General features: G+C 39.6%; 1 protein-coding gene across 2 annotated transcripts in view; it reads right to left on the reverse strand.

The window, feature by feature from the left end:
• The window catches only part of LOC127107066 (tricyclene synthase TPS4, chloroplastic), a 9,722-nt gene extending 9,250 nt beyond the window's left edge, over positions 1–472 (reverse strand). For both annotated transcript variants that reach the window (XM_051044343.1, XM_051044342.1), the window contains exons 1-2: positions 257–472; positions 1–136 (exon numbers count right to left, since the gene is read on the reverse strand). The exon at positions 1–136 is cut by the window's left edge and continues 126 nt beyond it. In XM_051044343.1, coding sequence (XP_050900300.1) covers positions 1–136; positions 257–457 — 337 coding nt within the window. In that variant the 5' untranslated portion in view covers positions 458–472. The remainder of the gene's footprint in view (positions 137–256) is intronic.
• Between the last annotated feature and the right edge of the window lie 12,688 nt (positions 473–13,160).

A 13,160-nucleotide genomic window follows, 5' to 3' on the forward strand; every position in this document is an offset into this window, starting at 1 on the left:
TCTCCTTTTCAAAGTGATAGCTGATGCCTAAGTGTTTCACATTTGCTATTAACTCTAAAATTTCTACATTTTCATCATTAATCATTCTTCTTACTTCTTCTTGCAACCTCCTACTCCTATTCAGGTAGTGGACATCCTAAAAATACAACATATATTTAAGATTGTTTAATCATTACAAATAAAAATAGTTTAGCATAAAAATAATTTAGCAAGAGAATTTAAATAAAAAATAATAATAAATTCTCCTCTAAATTACCGCATAATCGTGTTTTAAGGATAGTAAAGTATCATAATCCCAAATATTGGGTTGGTAATTGGCTGATTTTCTCTGAGAAATATTTGAATTAGTAGCATAACATGGAAGTAGAGAAACATTTGAACTAGGAAAACTAATACTTCGTGGTTGTTGAGGTTTGAAGAAACTAGGAAGTGAAACAAAGGATGAATTTTGCAACATTGTATGAGTTATGGCTGCCAATATTCAGTTGTATTATTTTATGATGAGTGAGTGCTCACATTTATATAGCCATACTTGTGTCTGTTTTTGTGTGGAGCTCATACATTTAACTATTCTGTTGATAGAAACATGTCTTTTTTTTTTTTAACAAAAAAATAAAAAACATTTCATTGGAATAATATTCAAACTTGTGTTATTTAATGTTAACTTTTTTATCAATATACAAAATAACAGTTAAAATAAAATAAAAATCACAAACAGTAAGATCTGGAGATGATATCTAAAACAAAATATTTAATTTAATAAAATTGATTTTTATTGGTTAAATAAAACTTTAATAAATAATTATTTAAAAAGAGATGCCTAAAAACGTAGTAGCAAAATTATATGTGGAGCGCGTGTTGTTAAACAATTATGGGTTTTTATGCATTTAAGTTGTTACGAATTGTTTTCTTTTTTTGGTAAAATCCAAATATGGGGTTGTTACAAACGTTTTTAATTAAAAACTTGAAAGAAATTTAGTTTGGAGTTTTGGTAAAATCCAAATATGGTGTTGTTACAAACGTTTTTCTTTTGGGTTGATAAATTTAGTTATGCTGTTGTTACCTAGACTTATATTTAATTTACTTAGGAAGTTTAGAAGGGAGAGATGGATAAGACTTTTGAGAATAAATAGAGTTAAAATGGAGGGAAATTATATATATATATATATATATATATATATATATATATTATATATATATATATATATATATATATATATATATATATATATATATATATATATATATATATATATATATATATATATATATATATATATATATATATATATATATATATATATAAAAGATTAATTACTATATACTGTTAGTGTAAAAAGTTTTATACGATCGATTTATCACCATCACTCGTTTACATTATTTTATAAAATTTTAAAATAAAAGTCAAACTTGTTCCAATATCCAATGACTATGATTAATTGATTGTGTAAAATTCTTTTATACAGTCAGTGTATTTCAATTAAATTATATATATATATATATATATATATATATATATATATATATATATATATATATATATATATATATATATATATATATATATATATATATATATATATATATATATATATATATATATATATATATATATATAAAAGAGAAATTAAATTAAATTTTAAAATTATCTCGATTGCTTACACAAGAAATCATGTGTCACCTACGTATTATTTTTTAATCGAATAAAGAAAGATAAAGATTATTAACATTGTTTTAATTTGAATTCATTTTCCCGTTCAATAAGTTGTCCCATGTCTATTTTGTTTTAAAACTGAACCTATCTAGTTTGTTGTCAAATTAATTTTAGCATTCCTTTTTCATCTCACAATTTTGCATTTCTCTCTCTTTTTCTCACGTAGCAAAGTAGAAAATTTCCTTTAGAGTTATATTAGAAAAAAAAACTATTTTTCTCGTATAATCCAAACTACAACAACAAAAATCAACATCATTTCTTCGGCCAATTTCAACTATGACAACTTTGTTAATACATGCCGCAAGTGTAAGAGGGAAAAGTTTGTATCGAAAAGAGAGAGAGAAGAATAGAGAAAATAGAATTATTATTGAATGAGTAGAATAGTACACAATTGAATTATAAGTTATATCTATTTATATATATATGTTCAACCCTAATTAATTTTTGGGCTTGGGTCTAACCAAGTAACTAACTTGGATTATATTCACAACATACTCCCTTATAATCCAAGTTGTCGAACGCACAAGCTTGTCAAACACGAACGTACAAACTTGTCAAACACACTAACTAGTCGATCTGAACTATTCCTGATTTCTTCTCAACATTATAAATTTTTCGATCTTCAAGCCTTTGGTTAAAATATCGGCCAAGTTCACATCGATTCATCCTCTCCTTTAATAAGTGAAATCTAGCTTCAATGTGCTTGCTTCTCCCATGCAAAATTGGATTCTTTGCAATATTTATGGCTGACTTGTTGTCGATCTGTAGCACCAGAGGTTTCTTCACTCCGACCTCCATTTCTTCTAACAAAGATCTGATCCAAATTGCTTGACAAACTACGTAGGATCCAGCTATATATTCAGCCTCGCATAATGACAATGCCACTACAGGTTGCAGTCTCGAGCACCATGAGATTGATGCACCAAACACTTGAAAGAAATATCCAGTTGTGCTAATTTGATCTTCCTTATCTCCACACCAGTCATCATCTGAATAGCAATTAACAATAACTTCCTTGCTTTTAGAATCTCGTGGAAACATAATTCCACAATTCATTGATCCTTTCAGGTATCTCATGATTCTTCTTGTAGCCTTCGTGTGTGACACTTTTGGTTCACTCGTGTATCTACTTGTCGCATTACGCGAAAAACCGGCGGGAAAACAAGAACAACAGAGCCGCCACCGTGCGTTATTTATCCCAAAAGAGGGAAAGGAAACGCTCAGAGTAAACCTGGAAAAAGAATGGTCTCGCGACCAAAGAGAATGGGATCGGGAGTCGGTTATGCGAAGGGAAGGTATTAGCACCCCTACGCATCTGTCGTACTCGACGGGATCCACGCACAATAGGGAGGGAAATGGTTGCTAAAACACTGCTCACAAACATCTACACAGGCTGAAAGAGACACAAGAAAATAGACAAGACTGACTCGGCAGGATATCGCATCCTGGGCCTACTTAGTCTATCAGGCATAGACATCAGAGTCAAAGTAGTTCGAACAGGGGAAACGACACATGCTCGCTAGGATGTCGCATCCTATGCATACGTATCTCCTTTGGACGAAGGAGAATCAGAGAATTCGTAGCTCGGCTAACACACACACAAACAAACACAGGCAAGGGCAAACATGGAGCCTGAATGCCAATCACTGGGCTTACATCAGCATCCGAACCAAAACACACACAAGAAGGCCAACGTGGAGCCTGAATGCCAATCACTGGGCTTACATCAGCATCCGAACCAAAACACACACAAGGAGGCAAACGTAGAGCCTGAATGCCAATCACTGGGCTTACATCAGTATCCGAACCAAAACACACGCACACTGGAACCCGAATGCCACTCGATGGACTTACATCAGCTTCCAAGCACACAACAAACAACTGGATACGGATTGCCAATCGCTGGGCTTACATCCATCTCCTAACACCAACACAGGAAGAAGAAGGGTCTCGATTGCAACTAGGGCAAGAGAAAGGGAAGGTCTCAATCGCAACGAGGGCGAGAGAAAAGAATTAGTGTTAGTTGTTAGTCAAACTCGACAAGACATCGCATCTCGTGCCTACGTATCTCATCTGGACATGAGAATCAGAGTTGCCGTAGTTCGGCTAAACTATTCCTGTTGGTTTGTGTTTTTTAAGTGGACGACATCGCTACGCAATCTACCTGATGCTCGACCTTTGGAGACTTACTCACCTGTAGTAGAAGGAGTTGACGTATCCTTAAGAGGGGATAATGTTTGTTTGTGTTTTAGGAAAGCTCAAGCAAGAAAGGAAGTCCTATATGAAGGAACCGTGCTACCTTAATTGACATGCAAACGAGACTACGCGGAGTCTAGCAAACCTAGGGGATACAATCACACCACACAAACATATACAGCATGAAATAAACACACCAACAAGGGGCTCAAACATCAAGGCTAGGCTTTAGTCGAGGGGTCATATCAACCTCAACAAACAAGCCTCTGTATCGGGGTAAGGTTAGCTCTTAACCTTGACATTGAGGGTCAAGGTGAAGCTGATGAAAGGTGAGTGAAGATGAGACTTCACAGCTCTTATCCCTGGTCAGGGAGAGCTTCAGACAAAGGAGCGTGGGTTCAGAATGTGGGAACCCTTCTACGCTCAAGACTCTGACACAACTGTACATTGTACAAGATCTTGGGTTTGTGTCCCAATGCATCAACACAGTGGTGTGAGCAGAGGGACGACTCAACAGAATAGTGGGAGATAGATTGCATATCTCTTTGATCCACCAATTGCCTCATTGAGGTCTTTACCTGCTTGGCACAAAAGTAAACAATCACAAACATCGCCTCTTAAGGAGGACTTCAGACAGGTGCCTGGCCAAGTAACAGGCCAGGTCTTCCAGACTACATGAAGTATAGAGAGTCTACCTCAACTGGTTTATACAACCAAGCAGCAGCAAGCAAGTTCTTAAAGAACTGTAAGCGACTAAATGTACCTGAAATCAATCAAGTATCATCAGTACTCAGACAAACCAACAGTAAACAGCAAAAGTCCATCTATACAGACAACACAAATTAATGCACATAAGTGCAAGCCATGAGCTCAAGCTTAAGCATCAAACCTACAACACAAAGCCAATGTTAGTTTACAACATCCAACAAAACTCAATTAAATCAACTTGCACTTTTTCCCTTAAGCCTTTTGCATTTCAACCTGAAAATCCACACCAAATGTGAGAAACTAGACCACTAGGCCAAGCCTAGGGTCCAAAAGGGATAAAAAAATTCTAAACAGCAAGTGCAATTCAACCAAAATCATATTCAAACAAATTAAAAGCAAATGCAATTGGTCCCATGCTCATATCCATCACCATTATCATTTCATGCACAATTTAACATCAATCATGTAATTTGCAACTTCAAATGACCAAACAGAACTATCTCACTCAAAAGCATATCAAATCAATTCAATTAATTCCACAAAAATTCACACCTAAACAGGACACATTCAATGTATAGCATGTCAATTTTCAGCTCAATTGGACAAAAGAAATTAGGTCAATGAAAATCAAGAAATCCAGACACAATTATGCAAGCCAACACATGGTAACAAAATGAGCATTAACTTCAATCACATGCCAAACTGTGAAAACAATTAAGAAATTGATGGGACCAAAGCCAAACTATACCTAAACATGTTATGAATCACTCCATCAAATTTCACATTCATATAATATAGTATGAGCATTCAACAACACATGTAAAGTTTGTTACACAAGAAACAACCCAAAGATGCTAAACAGCAATCAAAAATCCAAATCAACTAAAAAATGGACCAATTAAATCCACAAAAAATTCATGTTGAAAGTTAACATATACATGTTGTATCTCATGCAAAAAATCAGAGCCATAGGCCTAAGGGAAGTATGGTAAATTAATTCATGAACTCAGCATATCATAATGTGACACATATTGTCACACTCAAAAAGAAAAAATCATATCTACAAATCCAGAGATCCAAAAATTACAAATGATATACCAAAATCTCCAGAAATGTGTCAAGAATCATCATATGAAATTTCATTAATTTTGGATAATGTATGAGCATTTGGTGATTAAAATGGTAAAGCACATGAATATTGCACGCATGTCAAAAAATCAATAAGCCATTCTAAAATTCTACCAGGCACAACTTACACTACTATGCCTAAAAAAAAGTAGATTAAATTTGGAAACTAACAAAAAAAATCCCACCTAATTTGGACTAATATTGAATTTTTTATGAATTTTTTAAGTGTTGTAATATTTATTGAGATATTTATTTAGTGTTATACGAATTAAATAAGTTAATGGCAGTTTCGTAATTAATCCAAAACGTGGTACATCCTCATTAATGCCGTGGCGGCTCACCATTGGCCAGATTTAGTGGGAAACACAAATTTTAAAAAGGCAAGGCGCAGGATAGATCAAAGCACGGTATTTCCAGATTTCTGAAGCTTCTTCACCGCGGTTCATGTTCATCACCTTCCAGCTACGGTTACGAATTTTTTTTAACGAAAATGGACGAGCCTTATACCGTTCTCACCGTCTCTCAGTGTAGGTTACGAATATGTCCATGATTTTGTCTAAAGATCAATGTACAAAGAGATCCATGGAAGAATTGTTTTGATGCATAATCTTTAAATCCAAATATCTCCATGCACAGTGGATGAAATTGCGTGATTCAAACACCAAAACGATCTATGTTCAACGCACTACATAAGCCATATCTTGATTTCACGAATTAAAGATTTCGAAAACTCACCTTCTTGAAGTGACAGTGTGGAATCCTCGCGTATTTTGCTCCGATTCGATGAAACAGATCATGATTGGTGATGTAGAAGGTGAATGATGAAGATATTTCAGCTCAACCGTGTATGAATCAATGAAAATTTTCAGCTGCCATGGAAGGGTGATGCTTGCAACAGTTGGTGTTTAGCTCGTTTTTCTCCTCCAAATGCTTCAACAGAACTTCAATCTTACCTGCACATGAAGAATCCACCAAGAAATTGCAACAACATTCATGAATTATTGATGAAATGATGAAAAAAGTGAATATCCAAAATGTGAAAGTTGAGAGAATTTTGTGAGGTTTTGGCTTGGATCTGAAAAATGATTAGTCCTTAAGCAATGCAGTTACAATTAGTAATATATACCACTTCCTAATCCAAAATTAATTAAGATTAAGCAAATGGCAAAGATTAGTGTTAATGTGCAATTTCAAGTGTGTGGCCAAAATGCCCTTCCTTAAACCAGCTGATTTTTCTGTCCAAACTTGGTTCCAACAGGTCACAAATGACATTTAGAAAGTGTTGCAAAAAGCCTCATTTCAAAATTCCATGTATTTCTCAAATTGGACCATTTTGCCCTTGGATTTTAATTGTTGCACTTGAAAATTGACCTTTTTATGTGAAGGCTTTTGGCAAAATGTGATGATGGATTATGAAAGTACACATCAAATGTGATTTGCTCAAAGAAAAACCATCCAATTTGGCCACTCCATGTGAAAGTTATGCCACTTTGAATTCGGGCATTTCTGGAAAATGATTGGACCATATCTTGCCAACCACACATGGGAATTTCAAGTTCTTGGACTTTTTGGAATGGCGAGATCAAGATCTTCAACTTTCATGTTGGACAAAATTCCATTTGAAGCTCTTATGATGAAGTTATCTTGAGGAGAAAAACTTTCCATTTTGGGCAGTTGAAATTACAGGTCACCTGCCAGTTTAGGAAACTTCTTGTCTGACCTCCAAATCTTCAACCTTGGTCTTTGATATGTCAAATGAGACTTGTATGGACATGAATGAGGCCCTTCAAACCATCTCACACCTTCCAATCCCTAAAATCAGGCACAGTTGACCACCGTTGACTTTCTAGGGTTTCTGGTTGACTGAACAATGACTGATGACTTCTGAGCATCCAATCTTTGGCCAAATCACTTCACAATGATCCTTAGACCATATGAGCTTGATAAATCCACCCTAGGGCTTTGTCTCAATGAAAATAGCACATGCTTGCTTGTTTGACTGATTCTCCTGACCAGTTTGACCTAATTTGTCAGTGGGCTTGCACTTGGGCCAATGGACAATGCAATGTTATGCAGTGGACTATGTTATGTTATGACCTAATATGAGAATGTATGAATGGTAGGGTGCAAATTTGAGGTGCTACAGCTGCCCCTATTCAATCAACTGGGAACCCGAATGGATGAGAGCAACGGCTGTCAGACTTTCAGGGTAAACAGGGATTGAATACCAAGAACCGTAGAAATTTGCATACTGCTGGGATTTGTCTTTTTTCGGTTTTTCTTCTTTCAAAAGCACAACCACATCCAGACATCGACACACGATGAATGGGAACAGAAATCTCAACTAGATGCCAGCGGACAACTAGGAAAAACTCAACGTTTACCAAGACCAACGGAGAGGTAAATCAACTCTACTGGGGATAACCAGGAAAGGATACAACCATACGTCAGCGGACGTAATGGGAAAAACTCGACGTTTACCAAAACCAACGGAGAGGTAACCAAACATCATCGGATGAATGGGAAGACTCGACCAGACGTCAACGGACGAAATGGGAGACGCTCGCTGTTTATCGACACCAACGGAGAAGGAGACCAGACATCATCGGATGAATGGGAAGACTCGACCAGACGTCATAGGACGAAAGGGAGAAGCTCGACGTTTATCGACACCAACGGAGAAGGAGACCAGACATCATCGGATGAATGGGAAGACTCGACCAGACGTCATAGGACGAAAGGGAGAAGCTCGACGTTTATCGACACCAACGGAGAAGGAGACCAGACATCATCGGATGAATGGGAAGACTCGACCAGACGTCATAGGACGAAAGGGAGAAGCTCGACGTTTATCGACACCAACGGAGAAGGAGAAAGCCACTTCACGAGGGAAAGGCACCACAATCAGAAACCGAATAGGACGTCTACGGGGATCCTGGCTGGGAATCAACCAGACATTAATGAATGACTGGGAATAGGGTATACAATCAGACGTCAACGGACGAATGAGAAAAACTCAACGTTTATCGAAACCAACGGAGAGGTAAATCCGCATGGGGAAGGGTACAGCTAGACATCATAGGATGAATAGGAAAAACTCGACGTTTATCGACACCAACGGAGAGGAGGCCAGACATCATCGGATGAATGGGAAGACTCGACCAGACGTCATAGGACGAAAGGGAGAAGCTCGACGTTTATCGACACCAACGGAGAAGGAGACCAGACATCATCGGATGAATGGGAAGACTCGACCAGACGTCATAGGACGAAAGGGAGAAGCTCGACGTTTATCGACACCAACGGAGAAGGAGACCAGACATCATCGGATGAATGGGAAGACTCGACCAGACGTCATAGGACGAAAGGGAGAAGCTCGACGTTTATCGACACCAACGGAGAAGGAGAAAGCCACTTCACGAGGGAAAGGCACCACAATCAGAAACCGAATAGGACGTCTACGGGGATCCTGGCTGGGAATCAACCAGACATTAATGAATGATCTGTGAGGGATAGATATCAACTATACGCCAGCAGACGCATAGGAAAAACTCGACGTTTATCGACACCAACGGAGAGGAGGATTCTTCTGGGGACGACCCTGTGGGGAAAGATATCAACTATACGCCAGCAGACGCATAGGAAAAACTCGACGTTTATCGACACCAACGGAGAGGAGGAAACTTCACTAGGGAAGGGACGACGTTACGCACATCGAAAGATGATGTTTACCGACACCAAAGAAGACCAGACACTACGCATGACTGGGAAAGCACCGAAAGATGGTGTTTACCGACACCAAACAAATTACACACGCGGGTGCTGACAGGATACTGACATCTACATGTCTGGGCAAGGCTAAACACTTGCAGGGGATCTCACTGGGGATCAAGGTCACGACAGTGAGCGAACAGGAAGGAACACCACGGATACCGGGTTGTAGGTATGAAACGGGTGACCGACCAAAGCGTGAATTGGTTTGTGTTCCAAAACACTCAACATCCTGAAGAGGGCTAGAAAAGCGATCTTGTTAAAGGATGGACATTCGATTCCACAGGGAATACGAATCTTACTCGACTAGGGAGAACAATCAAAAGACTGACCAGAGAGTGCATGAGACATATTATCTATAGTCGTCAAAACGTAGATAATAATCTCGCATGGAAGATTATCCATAGTTGGGTTGTAGGCTGTTAAATGGATAAACGACCGAAATCATCCTGAAGAGAGCGAAAGCAAACTTGTTAACGGATGGACATTCGATTCCGAACAAAGGAATACGAATCTTACTCAACTGGAGAAAACAATCAAAAGACTGACCAGAGAGTGCATGAGACATATTATCTATAGCCGTCAAAACGTAGATAATAATCTCGCATGGAAGATTATCCATAGCCGGGTGGGTTGTTAGATGGATAGACGACCGAAAAGAAAGGCATCGGGGTACCAGGAATAGGTATGCAAAGATGACCAATCAAAAGAGGATACAGTTGCTTACTCGGAGCAAATATCCGAAAGGAAGGGGAAGACCCACTGGGGACAATACTGCTTGATCAAGGCAAGTATCCAGAGGGGACAAGACTATCAATACCGCAAACTGGGTACTGATAACTGCAAAGAGGGGATTACATCTACCGGTTAGTAGGTAGAAAACCACGGGAAAGTAACCAGTCATCGATAAGATGAGCACACAGGGTTAACTCCACCAAGGGGATGAAAGTGGGATTTTACAACTACCGATTTGTAGGTAGAAAACCACAAAGATAGGACTTACAACTACCGGGTTGTAGGTAGAAGCCAACCGACAGAATGAACCACAAAGGTTACCTCTGCTAGGGGATGAAAGTGGGATTTTACAACTACCGGTTGGGTAGAAAACCACAAAGATAGGACTTACAACTACCGGTTTGTAGGTAGAAGCCCACAAATTCCGCTGAGGATAAGATGAATGAGTACCGGTTAGTGAGCCACTATTCATTCATGCCCCAGGGCAACACAAGAGACAGTCAACAAGAAGCCAATTTAGGATCGATCCAAAAAGGCAAACTGAAACAAGACTCATCCTAATGAGGAAAGAACTCAATAGGGAAAACCCATCCCATTAGGGAGGGAATGGAAGCAACCGTCATCCACGAGGATGTATCTCAGTGGGGAAATGGCAGGAAAGGATGGACACTTTCTGCTTAAGGGGTAGACTCTACATGGAGAGATCAGACACACCCACATCTACTAGGAGGCTACTGGGTAGAACCAGGTTTTTCTTTCACCAACGGATGAGGAAATAAACCTCTCTGGGGGTACCAATCCTGAGTGCCGTCAGGAGCAACTGTAGCGAAAGCGCTGTACAGACGTCGAACAAGAAGCTGCCTCTGCCGGGGAGACGGTCTGATCGGGTTAACACATGAATGCATATGTTTGAATTTTTCTATGGCGTAATGCTCCATTATGAATGGAAATGCTACGCCTTTGAGGATGCAATGATTACTATATGCAAAATGCAAAATGAACTCCGGCTAGGGAGCCGAACTGATCAGATACTCCAACTCTGTGGGGAGACTTTGCTGAGGAAATCTGCTTGAAGAATACTCCGCGGGGAGAGCCTTGTTGGGGAAATGCTTTGCGGAGAAAGCACCGACTTCTCACTCATGCTGGAGAAAACAAAACTGATGCCGGGACAGGATAAACTCTGCTGGGGAACATCCTTCACAATCCAAATCCACTCGGGGACTCTGCTCGGGAAGCAAATAAACAATACTCCGCTGGGGAAGTAGACCAGGCAACTATTCAGGGATAGTACTCGCCAGGGAGTAACAAGACATCTTTACCAGAGATTGATAAAGCGACTTCACTGGGGAAGATTCCACCAAACCTTAGGTAGAATAGCTCTGCTTAGGGGAATAACCACTACTCCACTGGGAACGACCCATCCAATCCACAAATGGGGATAAACTCAGCTAGGGATGCAACTCTGCTACGGGAACTTGCCCAATCCACTGATGGGATAACTCTGCTGGAGAAATATTTCATGAAACCCGCTCCACTCGGGGAACCTGCTGAGGGAAAACCCACACCTTCCTGATAAGGAGAACCACTCTGGTGGGGAGAGTAACAGCTCTGTTGGGGAATGATGACACATCATGTCATACTGGAAATAAACTTCCACAACCCTGCTGGGGAGAAACACTCACGGCCATGCTGGGGATAACCACATCACAAACCCGATTGCTGGGAAACAACATCCTCATGACAAACTCCGCTGGGGAAACCCTCCTGGGGAAAACATCTACCAGTCACTCAGCGGGGATCCTCAACTGGGGAAACCTGCCAACACAGGCCTGCTGGGGATATGCAATCCTTACATCTGCTGAGGAAAGAAGATACCATCCACAGACACCTCTGCAGGGGAACACAGCTCTGACAGATATCAAACTCGCTCGAAGAAGGACCTGCTGGGGAACATGCTCACAGATGACGACCTGCAATACAGCAAAACACAATGCCCCAGGGGTACATGGACAAGAGACGCTCAAGTGTCCTCAACATTCAAAATGATTTTCAAATGTTTCATCCTTCTGCAAGTTATTGTTAAGCCTTCATGTTTTATTATATGCAATGTTTATCAAAAATTCGGACGTTTTTGCAAACAAAACAGTAAAAATAAAAACAAGCGAGCTATTTATCTGAATAACAACTTTTATTGATTGAAAATGTGCCTGAAAAGGCAAATACATTGGGAAGCAATTCCTAGAAAGAGGTAATTGCGCACAAAAGGAAAACACACTATCCTAATGGCAATGTGAATACGGCATCCACTATTTCCCAATTCTGTTATAACCCACAGATCATCAGTCCTCCTCCCAGCTTCCTTGCTTTCTGAGAAGACTGACTGGACCGATCACATCTTTCGAGATGGCAGACGAATGAAGCGCGATGAAGTACAGACAACTCAGACTGTAGTCTTCGCTTTAATCCCTCTTTTGGCTGGATCGCCCTTTCGGGTTTTCAATCCACCGGGATGCCCATTTTTGCCTAAGTCGCCCTTGCGGGTTTTCGACTTACCGGGTGTACAAATTCTTTTCATTTTATTCCCTAATTTTTGCCCGAACCCTTTTCTTTCTGTTTTTTTTGGTTTGCCGGGATGCCCCTTTTTGCCTGGACTCTTTTATTCTTTTCGTCCAGCGGGTCAATTCATGCGAAGTATTTTTTGACTACATCTGAGTTAACAGGGGACGGGAAATCTTCACCATCCATAGTTGTAAGCATCAGGGCTCCACCGGAGAAGACCTTCTTAACAACATATGGACCTTCGTAATTAGGAGTCCACTTGCCCCTGTTATCTGTACCGGGAGGAAGGATCCTCTTCAAAACTAGATCACCAGTTTGAAATGTCCGAGGACGCACTTTCTGATCAAAG

The sequence above is a fragment of the Lathyrus oleraceus genome, chromosome 7 (genome assembly GCF_024323335.1).
Source record: "Lathyrus oleraceus cultivar Zhongwan6 chromosome 7, CAAS_Psat_ZW6_1.0, whole genome shotgun sequence".
NCBI classification, from domain to species: Eukaryota; Viridiplantae; Streptophyta; class Magnoliopsida; order Fabales; family Fabaceae; genus Lathyrus; species Lathyrus oleraceus.